The sequence below is a fragment of the Taudactylus pleione genome, unplaced genomic scaffold, assembly GCF_031769625.1.
Source record: "Taudactylus pleione unplaced genomic scaffold, aTauple2 ptg001623l, whole genome shotgun sequence".
Lineage (NCBI taxonomy): Eukaryota > Metazoa > Chordata > Amphibia > Anura > Myobatrachidae > Taudactylus > Taudactylus pleione.
This window is the reverse complement of record NW_028286020.1, coordinates 339,439-352,484: the sequence shown is the minus strand read 5'-3', so window position 1 is coordinate 352,484 and position 13,046 is coordinate 339,439. Positions and strand designations below refer to the sequence as shown.

At 53.1% G+C, this 13,046-nt stretch overlaps 1 protein-coding gene across 4 annotated transcripts in view; it reads left to right on the top strand.

Annotated features, from left to right (window-relative positions):
• The window catches only part of ATG2B (autophagy related 2B), a 106,146-nt gene that overhangs the window by 33,260 nt on the left and 59,840 nt on the right, over positions 1–13,046 (top strand). For all 4 annotated transcript variants that reach the window (XM_088464257.1, XM_088464256.1, XM_088464255.1 and 1 more), the window contains exons 13-19: positions 80–230; positions 1,776–1,868; positions 3,053–3,241; positions 4,972–5,245; positions 5,336–5,447; positions 5,911–6,106; positions 6,244–6,386. In XM_088464257.1, the coding sequence (XP_088320383.1) occupies positions 80–230; positions 1,776–1,868; positions 3,053–3,241; positions 4,972–5,245; positions 5,336–5,447; positions 5,911–6,106; positions 6,244–6,386 (1,158 nt within the window). The remainder of the gene's footprint in view (positions 1–79; positions 231–1,775; positions 1,869–3,052; positions 3,242–4,971; positions 5,246–5,335; positions 5,448–5,910; positions 6,107–6,243; positions 6,387–13,046) is intronic.

Here is a 13,046-nt window from a genome sequence, read left to right as displayed (position 1 = left end):
ACCAAACACGCCCTGTTTATGCATGAAAATAAATGTAAAAAATCTATATCTTAATATCTTATCTTAATTTCTTTGATAGATTCATAGGAACAGAAATAAAAATATCTCACGAACAACGACAGAGGTCTGGATTGCGGAGTTATAGCACGGATGTCTGTATCGGACAAACCGAGCTCCTAGAGTGCCTTTTTCCTAGTGATTCCAGGTTTATTCCTCCTCAGTACACAGAGGTAAGAGCAGTGATGTTCATCCTTTGTCCAGAATTGTGGATAAAGTAAACAGTCTTTATCAGGCATGTCGGCAGATGTATATTATTTTTCAGTACTCTGGTAACACATAGGGCCTGAATGCGGACACATGGAGCAATTTTTTGCAGTATGTAAGAACTTTAAGTCGACTGTATCCAAAGCATCGGTTTGTGGGCCTGATTCAGAGCCGCTCGTAAGCGGGCGCTCGTTCGCTCCGAGCGATGTTCGCACATCTGCGCATGCGTATGGGTCGTAATGCACATGCGCCAACCAGTCAGTGCGATCGGAAATCGTGTGTTCGCAAAATAGCGAGTGCCTGCTAATTTTAGTGACAGGATGAGGCGTTTGTGGGTGGTAACAGGGGAAGGTACTTGAAAACGGGGAGTGAAGATCCGAACGCAGGCGTGCCAAACGGTCAAAACGGGCGTTTTAAGGGTGTGCATAATTAACAAAGCAGCGTCATCGGCCACGTCACTTGGCTATTTCTTAGCCTGAACTGTTCGCATGATTGCGGTAGGAAAATCCAACCACAAGCACTGCGAGCAGTTCAGACGCCTTTCGATGTACTCGATTAATCTAATAAATAGCGGAGATGACGTATGATGCGAACGGCAAGGGAGCGTTTTTACAAAATAGCGAGCGCATGTTTCGTTCGCTCACTCAGACATAGAGGCATCAACAGTCCGCAAAGAGCGAGCGCTCTATTTAAATATCCGGCCCCTTTTTCTGAACGAGCGAGTGCAAATAGCGTCCGGCTCTGAATCAGGCCCTGTGTGCGGCTCTACATTTCTGTCCCCTGCTGAATCAGGCCCATTTGTACATAATACACAACTGTATGTAGGTCTAGATATATAAATAGCAGACATGGGGCCTGATTCAGACCCACTCGCGAGCGGCTGTCCGCTCGCAAGTGGGTCGATGTTCTGGACTGAGCATGCGCACGACGGAGGGAGCTCCGTCGTGCGCATGCGCCAGACGCGATGAGCGAAGGAAAGTCCTTCGCTCGTTGTGTCTGATCAAAGGGGGCGTGCTGTCGATGTTGAGTGACAGCACGCCCCCTTTGGTAGGCGTGCCGAGGGCGTGCCTCCCTGACGGGGGCGTTCCCACGGGAACGCCTCCCGTCAGAAGCCGGCCCACTGACATCACTAGTGATGTCAGTGGGAGTGATTTTGGCTCTGATAGAGCCAAAATCACTCCGGAGCTTGCGGTTGAAAACCTCAACCGCAGGCTCCGGCTCGCAGTTTCGATGGTCACGACCATCGCGGCCATCAAACTGCACGCTCGTATAGCCTGTGGGTGGTCACCCACAGCTATACGAGCGTCCAGGAGGACGCTCCATTTTCATGGAGGCCGGTCCTCATTCAGAGCGTGCGCTCTGCTCAGAGCGTACGGCTCTGAATGAGGGCCATGGTTGTCTATGACTGCTACTATGAAGGCACCTATTAGGTTCTCTCCTGTCACACTGACGCAGGAGGATTGAGGTCCATACGTGCAATTTGTCTTTAAGTATTTTTTATTTTGTTTCAGTTGTTGAAATTTGATCTGAATAAAGATCCGGACAGCCGATCGTCACCCTGTGTCCACTTGCACTATAAACATTCAGAAAACAGAGGCGCTCAGGTAAGGAAGTGGAGGTGGAATAAACGCTCGCTGCGCTGCCCCTTGGCTAACTGTGTCCAAAGAATTAGAAGAAGCGGAGGCAGTTTTGAGTTGAGTGTCTGCTGATACCAAATGGGTGGGAGACTAGTTTCTTCAAAATTCAATTAACAGAAGTCATGTAACGCTTCCTGCAGAAAAGTAAATGTTTAACAACAGCCGTAGTAAGCGCTTTATTTTCTCTGTGATGGCTGCATCCTACGCAAATGGCTTATATTGGTATAAAATACCCTTAAAGCGTAATCTGCATTAGCGGCAATACTACACTTTTTAATGTAATTATCTTTTCATAGCAACTGTGCGCAAGCCCCCGTGCTAATGATCCACCTACATCTTGCACCAAGGGACTAAGGCCCTCATTCAGAGCCGTACGCTCTGAGCAGAGCGCACGCTCTGAATGAGGGCCGGCCTCCATGAAAATGGAGCGTCCTCCTGGACGCTCGTATAGCTGTGGGTGACCACCCACAGGCTATACGAGCGTGCAGTTTGATGGCCGCGATGGTCTTGACCGCAAGCTCCGGAGTGATTTTGGCTCTATCAGAGCCAAAATCACTCCCACTGACATCACTAGTGATGTCAGTGGGCCGGCTTCTGACAGGAGGCGTACCCGTGGGAACGCCCCCGTCAGGGAGGCACGCCCCCGGCACGCCTACCAAAGGGGGCGTGCTGTCAATCAACATCGACAGCACGCCCCCTTTGATCAAACACAACGAGCGAAGGACTTTCCTTCGCTCGTCGCGTCTGGCGCATGCGCACGACGGAGCTCCCTCCGTCGTGCGCATGCTCAGTCCAGAACATCGACCCACTTGCGAGCGGACAGCCGCTCGCGAGTGGGTCTGAATCAGGCCCTAAGCCTCCTGGCAGGCGTACTGTAGCTGCGTCTGATTCCACCTCTAAGTTCTATGTAAGGTCCGCAGAACGCCCTTACTGTACTGGGTTTACGTTGGCTCACCCCTTCCCTCCCCCTGTTCCGCCTCTCTACACATAGCAGAGAGAAACCAAAGTCTGCTTATAGTCGCTCTTTTACTGCACAATATGAGTTATGGTGGCGTTTCCTTACTACTCCACGCCCACTATTTGTCAGTCCCAGCCATCCCTGTGATCCTGACGCACAGCGCCATATCTTTACTGTAATCCGTTTCTTACAGGGCAGTTCTGGGCGGCTGAGTTCTGCCCCCCAGAGATCAGAGCTACAAATCCAGCTGACTTCTGCCTCCTGTGAGCTGGACATCACCATTGTGGACAGGCTGAACTCCCTGCTGCAGGCACAGAAGCTGGGCCCCGTGGAGATGATGACCTCGCACCTCTTCACCTCCTACAACAAGCACATTAGTTTGGTAATTAGCAGCTGTGTCCGGATAGGATACTGTGTAACAAAGTGACGGAACACAGTGTAATGTGAGATGGGGTCTTTTATTATTATGACACTAACTGGTAGCCACTCTAGGGTAGATACACTTGGGGATGCAGTCATAACGGTGATACGTTAAAGTGTCAACGCCACACTGTAGACCGTTATGATGTCGACATTGTTGAAGGATACAGTTGAGTGTTGTGCAGTAGAATTGGGTAGGAGTCCCAATAATAAATGGGGGGGGGTGCTTTATAGATGTATAGATGCTTGAATACCTCTTTAAATCTAGAATAAATAAGAGCAGTGGTGCCTTATGTATCATTGTGCTAACACAGTAATTAAAATGGTTAAATACTACGTAGTTGTATCTGAAATTAAATGCAAATGTTACTTTCAGACTGGATATGAAGATTAAATCCTAAAGGGATACGTGTTCCAAACAAAGGAATGCTAGTTTACACTTACAATTAGAGGTGAGGGCACCTTCAAGCCTTATGGCTAAGGCACACTGGCAGCTTGTAATAGTGAGTGTAATGTGCAGTAGTGTGCCGCATACTATTGTCATTGTATAAATTACACTGGCCTCCATTCATCTAGCCTTGTGGTGATCTTAATGGTGATCTGCATGTAACTATTAGTTCCAACATGGGATTATCAGAGTGCCGTCCACAGGGCCTGATTCAGAGCGGCTCGCTGCTGGCGAGCGCTCACTCTGAATTAGGGCATGGTTTTTTTTTTTCTCTAGCCTGCTCGCAAAGCTGTGGGTGACCCACAGCTTGTGCAAGCGTCCTGGAGTCCGTCGTGACCATTGCGACCATCGGGCTTGCGAGGAGACCCTGTGGTAGGGTCTGCTCCCACAAGCCTGAGTGGACTTCCTGCTTAGAGCAGGAAGTCCACTACTGACATCACTAGTGATGTCAGTAGGTCCGCCTTCAAACGCCAGGCGTTCCTACGTAAACGCCTGCGTTTGCCTAACCACCCCCCCCCGCCTACAAAACGGGGCGAGCTGTCACTCACCATCGACAGCCGCCCCGTCTTGTAGCGAGCCCCGGAGCGACTGAACTTCAGCCGCTCGCGCATGTGCACGCCGGAGGCGGTGCATGCGAAGTGGGGGACCATCGACCTGCTTGCGAGCGCTGTGCGCTTGCGAGCGGGTCTGAATCAGGCCCATAGACTGCTAGGCCGGTTACATACAACGGGGCACATGAGACTTCAGAATATCCCATTACACTGAGCAGGAACGGCGACACTGTCTCTGCTGGGAAAAACCCCAATGATCAGATACGCCCGTGTGACGCTGGTTTTCATGCAAGGCGCCAATAGTTGTAAAACCATTTATATATAGGATTTTTATTTGCTGTGTACTAAATGAAATACAGATTTAATATTGTCCAACTTGAGTGTTTTGTATTTAAATACATTGTGTAAAATGCTCACGCTGAGGGGGCCCAGATCACCTTACTCCATGCTAGTGTTGATTTTTTTTCTTCTGAAACTGATGGAGATAGGGATCAAAATGCATTTTTCCTAGTGCCGCACAGGGTCTTATTCCGGCTCTGCCTGGTTTACCGTAGAGATCACCCAATGACATGTTTTGTTACATTGGTATATTAATTGTGGGTCCTATTTCCCTGCGGTACCTCTACTTTGGGCATTCCTATAGAATATCTTTGTGTATGTGAATATCGGACAATTGTTTTGGGCATTTTCCAGCACAAAGACTTCCCAGAGGTTCTCTTGGATGACTCCCGGTCTCCAGCAAACACACGCACCTCTGTGCTGGTCTCTGCACCTTCACTCCACCTCGCTGTGCGCTTCCCGATTCCGGACCTGCGATCGGACCAAGAGCGTGGTCCCTGGTTTAAGAAATCCCTTCAAAAGGAAGTCCTGCACTTAAACTTCACAGATGTTGCATTTAAGACAGAGATCCTGGGCGGCTCTTCCCCTGAGCAATTAAAATTGGAACTTACGTTTAAAGAGCTCACCGGTATGTTGTTTGCACTGGAGTAATCCTGTTCGTTACGGCAAGTCAGCCTGTATTAATGAGTCATCATTTTCTATCTTCTGCCTTCTCCAGGGGCCTTCCAGGAGGACAGTGATGGACCCGATATCCTGTTCCTCAGAGTAGTGAAGAAGAACAATGAAGTAGATGGAGACATGACTACTTCAGACAATTTTGACTGGCCAAGGTTTCAATTTTGCTGCCTATATTATTATCATTATAAGAAGTTGATAGTTTGTTTAAAACTATCAAAGTCTATAAAGTATTGAGGCACTACGCTCTGTAAGGTAGAGGTTATTTGCTCCTACCACTGTGCATACTGGTTGTCTTCCATATGCTGGTGTATCCTCCGTAGTAAACAGAAGACTGTCACAATAGTAGTCACATGCATTAAATTACATCTTGTGAAATTACATTACCTCTATTTCCTGGCGTCCCAACTTCATAACAAACTCGCAAACAGCTTTACCCCCGCCAACCCTCTTCCTTTCCTTTACTTTCTACCCATCGTCTTGGCGCCTCATCCCATCAGTTCCCTTCTCTCTGCTCCCCACATAAGTATACGGGGACAAATTAAGTATTTTGTTGCAATAAGCAATGCACCCTCATAATAACCCACTAAATGAATGTGTTCTGTTTGCGTCTCCAAGGATTGTGCTGAAAATCAATCCCATCGCTGTGCACTCCATTCTCGAGCGAGTGTCAGCAGAGGAGGATGACGAGGTGGATGGGCAATTTCAGGACGATGAAGAAGGGACCTCTCACTCCCTGAAAGACGTGTGCGACTTCAGGCGCCCGGAGCCTTCCCCGTTCTCCTCTCGAAGAGTCATGTTTGAGAACGAAGAGGTGTGTAAGCTACCTGATCCTGTATATTATGGATATTCAGTTTGTCATTGTACATACTTCATCTGAATTTATAGCAAGTTGCGCTTTAGGCTGGTTCTTCGATGGTTGTGATGCATCTGATTGATCTTGTTGTATAGATGGTGATGCCGGGAGATGCCATAGAAATGACCGAATTCCAAGAGAAGGCCATCAGTAACTCCCATTACGTAGTGGAGCTGACACTGCCCAGTGTATTCATAATGCTACCTAACAAAGTCTTCTATGAGAAGCTGTATAACAGGTGGGTCAGGGATGGAAAATTCACTGGTGGTTATATTGGTATAATGAGATGGCAGAGGGGATTATGTGGGGTGTTTTGGAAAGGTGATTGTGAGAGCAAGGGCTGAGCATTAGAACGAGCAGGCTATGTTTGAGAGCCAGGGGGCTGTGTGAGCGAGCCTGAGAGCCGGGGGGCTGTGTGAGCGAGCCTGAGAGCCGGGGGGCTGTGTGAGCGAGCCTGAGAGCCGGGGGGCTGTGTGAGCCAGCCTGAGAGCCGGGGGGCTAGGTGAGCCAGCCTGAGAGCGAGGGGTTATGTGAGCAATGAGGGGCTTTGTGATAGAGCGAGGGGTTATGTATGAGCGTATGAGAGTGAGGGGCTATGTATGAGAGTGAAGTGCTATGTGAGAGAGCCAGAGAGCGAGGGGCTATGTGAGAGAACATGGGAGTAAGGGGCTATGTGCGAGAATGAGGATGATTGTATATCTAATGGAGTATGAGGATGAGAGACTATGTGAGAGAGAGTATGAGGGACTGTGGGAAGAGTGAGTGAGTAACCTGTGAGGGACAGTAGGAAGAGTGAGGTGGCAATCTGTGAGGGATGGTGGCAGGAGCAAAAGGGAAGACAGTTACAGTAGGAGGAGGGAGGGGGCAGGTTATGAAGGACAGAATGAGGGAGTTGGCTGTGAGGGACATTAGGAGGAGCGTGGGGGCATAACGTAAGAGACAGGAGTAGCAAGGGGGCATACTGTGAGGGACAGTAGGAGGAGCATGGGGGCAGGCTATGAAAGACCGAAGGAGAAACAAAAGGGGAGGCTGTTAGGGACAGTAGGAAAAGCGAGGGGGCAGGCTGGAGAGGCAGAAGGAGGAGCGTGGGGACAAGCTGGGAGAGACAGCAGGAGGAACAAGGGGCAGGCTTGGAGAGTCAGAAGGAGGAGTAAGGGGGCAGGCTGGGAGAGGCAGTAGGAGGAGCGAGAGTGCAGGCTGGGAGAGACAGAAGGAGGAGTAAGGAGGCAGGCTGGGAGAGACAGCAGGAGGAACAAGGGGCAGTCTTGGAGAGTCAGAAGGAGGAGTAAGGGGGCAGGCTGGGAGAGGCAGTAGGAGGAGCGAGGGTGCAGGCTGGGAGAGACAGAAGGAGGAGTAAGGAGGCAGGCTGGGAGAGGCAGTAGGAGGAGCAAGGAGGCAGGCTGGGAGAGGCAGTAGGAGGAGCAAGGAGGCAGTAGGAGGAGCGAGGAGGCAGGCTGGAGAGACAGAAGGAGGAGTAAGGAGGCAGGCTGGGAGAGGCAGTAGGAGGAGCAAGGAGGCAGGCTGGGAGAGGCAGTAGGAGGAGCAAGGAGGCAGGCTGGGAGAGGCAGTAGGAGGAGCGAGGAGGCAGGCTAGAGAGACAGAAGGAGGAGTAAGGAGGCAGGCTGGGAGAGGCAGTAGGAGGAGCGAGGAGGCAGGCTGGAGAGACAGAAGGAGGTGCAAGGAGGCAGACTGGAAGAGGCAGTAGGAGGAGCGAGGGTGCAGGCTGGGAGAGACAGAAGGAGGAGTAAGGAGGCAGGCTGGGAGAGGCAGTAGGAGGAGCAAGGAGGCAGAGTGGGAGAGACAGAAGGAGGAATGAGGGGACAGAGTAGGAGAGGCAGTAGGAGGAGCAAGGTGGCAGGCTGGGAGAGGCAGTAGGAGGAGCAAGGTGGCAGGCTGGGAGAGGCAGTAGGAGGAGCAAGGTGGCAGGCTGGGAGAGGCAGTAGGAGGAATGAGGGGGCAGGCTGGGAGAGGCAGTAGGAGGAGCAAGGAGGCAGGCTGGGAGAGGCAGTAGGAGGAGAAAGGAGGCAGAGTGGGAGAGACAGAAGGAGGAATGAGGGGGCAGACTGGGAGAGGCAGTAGGAGGAGCAAGGTGGCAGGCTGGGAGAGGCAGTAGGAGGAGCAAGGAGGCAGGCTGGGAGAGGCAGTAGGAGGAGCAAGGAGGCAGGCTGGGAGAGGCAGTAGGAGGAGCAAGGAGGCAGACTTGGAGAGGCAGTAGGAGGAGCGAGGAGGCAGGCTGGGAGAGGCAGTAGGAGGAGCGAGAGTGCAGGCTGGGAGAGACAGAAGTAGGAATGAGGGGGCAGACTGGGAGAGGCAGTAGGAGGAGCAAGGAGGCAGGCTGGGGGAGGCAGTAGGAGGAGCAAGGAGGCAGGCTGGGAGAGGCAGTAGGAGGAGCAAGGAGGCAGGCTGGGAGAGACAGAAGGAGGAATGAGGGGGCAGGCTGGGAGAGGCAGTAGGAGGAGCGAGGAGGCAGGCTGTTTAGGGGTGTATATAATATACATTTCTACTTCAGGGTCCATAGGGGGTCCACAGGGTTGACCTTGGGGTATAGCTGGATCTGGATCCACGGGCACCACGCAGTTAAAGCTTTGCTGCTCCCAGGATGCACTTGGGTCCGTCCTCCTCTATACCCCGCCCCGGCCACAGGCACCTCAGTTTTTAGTTGGTGCCCGGCCGGAGTCGGGTCACCCTGTCGCAGTGGGGCTGCAGGAGCAGCCCCTAAGCTTTATTTTAAAAGAAAAATTTTTTATTTTTTTTTTCTTCTTTTTTTACACTTTTAGAGCGGCAGCATCAGACTGTCCTTTAGGACGTCCACGCTGCCGCTCCTTCTCCCCGCTGGCGCCGCGACGCCAGTACAGCTCTGGGGATCGCGGCGGGACCCCAGAGCCTGTACTAGCCGGGCTCTGGGGACTCCCTTGACTGCTGCCGGACGCGACGGGGATCAGGTAAGCCGCGGGTCGCCGCGTGCGGCGGCCCGCGGATACTTCAATGCAGTCAGGAGCCTCCGGTCTCTGGGGACAGACCGGAGGCGCTAGCGGCGGCGGCGGGCTCCCCCTCAATTGAGGAATACCCCGCGTGTCCGCTAGACCACCAGGGTATCAGGCTGGTAGCGGGACCGGCAACCCGGGGGTTAATTGCTAGCCAGGGGAGGCAGCCTTCCCTGTCTAGCGGCTCCTCCCCTCAGCTCAGCGCGCCTTTCAACTAGGAGTCTGGCGTCGCTGAGCTGCTCTTATGTCTCGGCCACTCCTCCTCTGAGGTCTCCGGCGGCCATCTTTACTGGCACATCGCAGACTCCCAGGCGGTATCAAGTGGACCGGTCCCCCTGTGTACCTCTCCCCTGCTAAAGGACAGTGTACACAGCGCTATAGCCCTCCCAGACACTGAATCTGGGCGGTTGATTGTAGCGGAAGGTGCAGTGAGTATAACTTTTCTGCATTGTATGTGACTATTGCTAGTGCTGCCTGTCTGTGACTTATTCTCCTTACTGTCAGCTTATAACTATCCCTTTCCTTCTCCTACGGCCCGGCAGGTGTGTGGGGGAAGGGCGTTTTTCTGAGACCCTCACATATATAAAACACGTATTTGTGGGGTCAGTCACATACTGTTGTGTGCTACACAGTACCATATCTGGGCTGTTGTTTCGCATACTGGTGAGTGCGCGGGTGTTAAAACCGTAATTCCTCTGGTGATACCTATTTCTTGTGTATTTACGGTATCATGTCGGATGAGGAGACTGAGCGCTCTGTGGCTCCTGTGCTATTTTCCTGCAGACGCTGTGCTGCTGGAGTTGATGGGGAGGACTTATCTCAGGATGGTCTGTGCGGGCGGTGCCAGCTGGTACCGGGCCCCTCCAACCCCCCTGTATCACAGGACCCTCCTTGGGCGATGTTTTCACAGGTGCTGGCGTCTATTGCGGACCGGTTATCGGTCCCATCAGCGGTCCCTTCTAGGGCGTTACCGCAGCCCACCATCCCCCATTCCCCGAGGGTTCCACAAATGTTGCGGTCTTCCCCCGGGGCCCAGACTGTGGGTCCTTACTCGGGACTGCCTGTGTATGTGCAGGCTTCCCCAGGGACGTGTCAGTCTGTAGTGCCTTTGCAGAGTGTTGCTCCGACGGCTCCTCCGCCTTGGGTGGATGTTCTATCCAGCTCCGTACAGAGTCTGGCGGCTTCATCCTCGGCGTTTCAGTCTATGTTGCAAGGTGATGTGCCACCAAGGGTGTCTAAACGTCCGGTTGTGAGTTCACTAGCTGCGCAGTTGTCGGACTCGGAAGTGTCCTCAGATGATGGAGAAATCCATGAGGACTCTGACTCTGATGTCATGGGGCAGGAGGTGGAAGCTAAGTCCTCCATTAATGTTCCAGCCTTAGTTAGGGCGGTGCGGGCTATCCTACATGTTGAGGATGATGCGCCGGCTCCTAGGTCGAAGTTTCCTAATTTTAAAAAGGCCAAGGTGACCTCAACTGTGTTCCCCCTGTCTGATCAATTATCGGATCATATGGCGGCGGCCTGGCAATTACCTAGTAAGAGGTTCCATCCACAGAAGAGGTTGGCGGCGAACTATCCTTTTCCTGAAGCTCATTGCAGGAAATGGGAAACTCCGCCGGCGGTGGATTCCCACGTTACCCGCTTGATCAAAAGCGCGACGTTGCCATTGCCGTCTATCTCCTCTTTGAAGGATCCCACGGACAGGAAGGTGGAGACTTGTTTAAAGTCCATTTATTCTCTTTCCGGGGCGGTGGCTCGCCCGTCCATGGCTATCTCCTGGGTGGCTAAAGCCATTGAGGCATGGGCCAATGCCTTGGAGGATACCTTTCCTGATGAGGCTCCGGATATCCAGAGAGCGTTAGTGGGACAGATGCGGGATGCAGCTTCCTATATTGGGGAAGCGTCTTTGGATGCCAGCCTGCTCACTTCTAGGGTGTCGGCTGCAGCGGTATCTGCTCGGCGCTCCCTGTGGCTGAGGTCCTGGAGGGCTGATGCAGATTCAAAAAAGGGTCTGGAGGCCTTGCCTTTTAATGGTGATTTACTATTTGGTCCGGATTTGGACAGAATAGTGGATACTTTGGCTAAGTCCAAGTCGGCTTTTCTCCCTTCGGCCTCTGCGCCGGCTAAAGTGAGGAGCTCTGCCTTTCGGTCCTTTCGGGTTCAGGGTAAGGCCAAGGGCCAGTCCTTCCCGAGACATTCGGCGACCAAGGCCGCACCCAAGCCCAAGAAGCAGGCATGGAGTGCTCGGCGCCCTTCTTCCAAGCAGGAGGATAAGCCTGCTGCCTGATGGGACGGGCCTCTCTCTGGGGGACCCCAGAGTGGGAGGCCGACTTCTCCAATTCGCCCAGTGTTGGCACAATACCACCACGGATGCCTGGGTTCGAGAAGTAGTCTCTCAGGGGTACGCCCTGTCTTTTCGGTTCAGGCCGCCCCACCAGTTTTTTTGTACGAGTCCTTCTCTGGACAAGACCAAAGCTGGTCAGATTCAGGTAGCTATAGAATCCTTGCTACAAGCAGGGGTCATTGTTCCCGTTCCGCAGTCTCAGCGCGGGACGGGGTACTATTCTACTCTGTTTCTGGTACAGAAACCCAATGGTTCTCATCGCCCTATCCTGAATTTGAAGTCTCTGAAAGATACCTCAGAGTTCCCAGGTTCAGGATGGAAACGTTACGTTCCATCATTCTGGCGATGGAACCCGGGGATTATATGGTCTCCCTCGATATCCAGGACGCCTATCTCCATGTGCCCATAGCACCGGCACATCAGCGGTATCTGAGGTTTGCTATCCTGAACCATCACTACCAATTTCGGGCGTTGCCTTTTGGCCTTTCCACGGCTCCGAGGGTGTTCACCAAGGTGATGGCGGTTATGGCTGCCCACCTTCGGGGTCAGGGTCTACGTCTGTTGCCGTACCTGGACGATCTTCTGCTGCTGGCGAGCTCCCCGGAGGTGCTTCTTCGACATCTCCACCTGACCATTGCTTGTCTTCAGGCACACGGGTGGTTGATAAACTGGAAGAAGTCCTCCCTGATTCCATCACAGCGGATGGTTCATTTGGGAGCCCTGCTGGATTCTCGTCAGCAGCGGATTTTCCTGACTCCAGAGAAGGTCTCCTCCCTGCAGCTGCGGATACACAGTTGCCTGAGCAGTTGCCGCCTGTCGGTCCATTCAGCTATGAGAGTTCTGGGGTCCATGGTGTCGACATTCGACATGGTGGAATTTGCCCAGTTCCATTCCCGGCCCCTGCAGGGGCTGATTCTATCGGAGTGGAACGGGTTACCTCACCGGATCCGCTCTCAGATGCTGGTGTTGTCCGCGGAGGTTCGGCAGTCTTTGGCTTGGTGGCTTCAGACGGTGCATCTGGTCGAGGGGCGCCCCTTTTGGATCCCGGACTGGGTCCTGCTCACGACGGATGCCAGTCTTCGGGGTTGGGGGGCAGTGACCGGCTCATTATCGCTTCAGGGTCGTTGGTCCGCGGAAGAAGCACTTCTCCCCATCAACATCCTGGAACTGCGGGCTGTGTACAGGGCCCTGCAGTCGTCCGGCCCCGCTCTTCACGGAAGGGCGGTTCAGGTGCAGTCCGACAACGCCACCACGGTGGCGTACATCAACCACCAAGGGGGAACTCGCAGTCGGGCAGCAATGTCGGAGGTGTCTCGCATTCTTGCTTGGGCGGAGTGTCACGTTCCAGCGATCTCGGCAGTCTTCATTCCCGGAGTCCTCAATTGGGAGGCGGACTTCCTCAGCCGTCACGATGTGCATCCCGGGGAATGGTCGCTTCACCCAGAGGTGTTTCAGCTACTCGTGGACAGGTGGGGGCTGCCGGAACTGGACTTGATGGCCTCCCGTCACAATCACAAGTTGCCCGTTTACGGGTCAAGGACAAGAGACGCAGGCGCCTGTCTGGTAGACG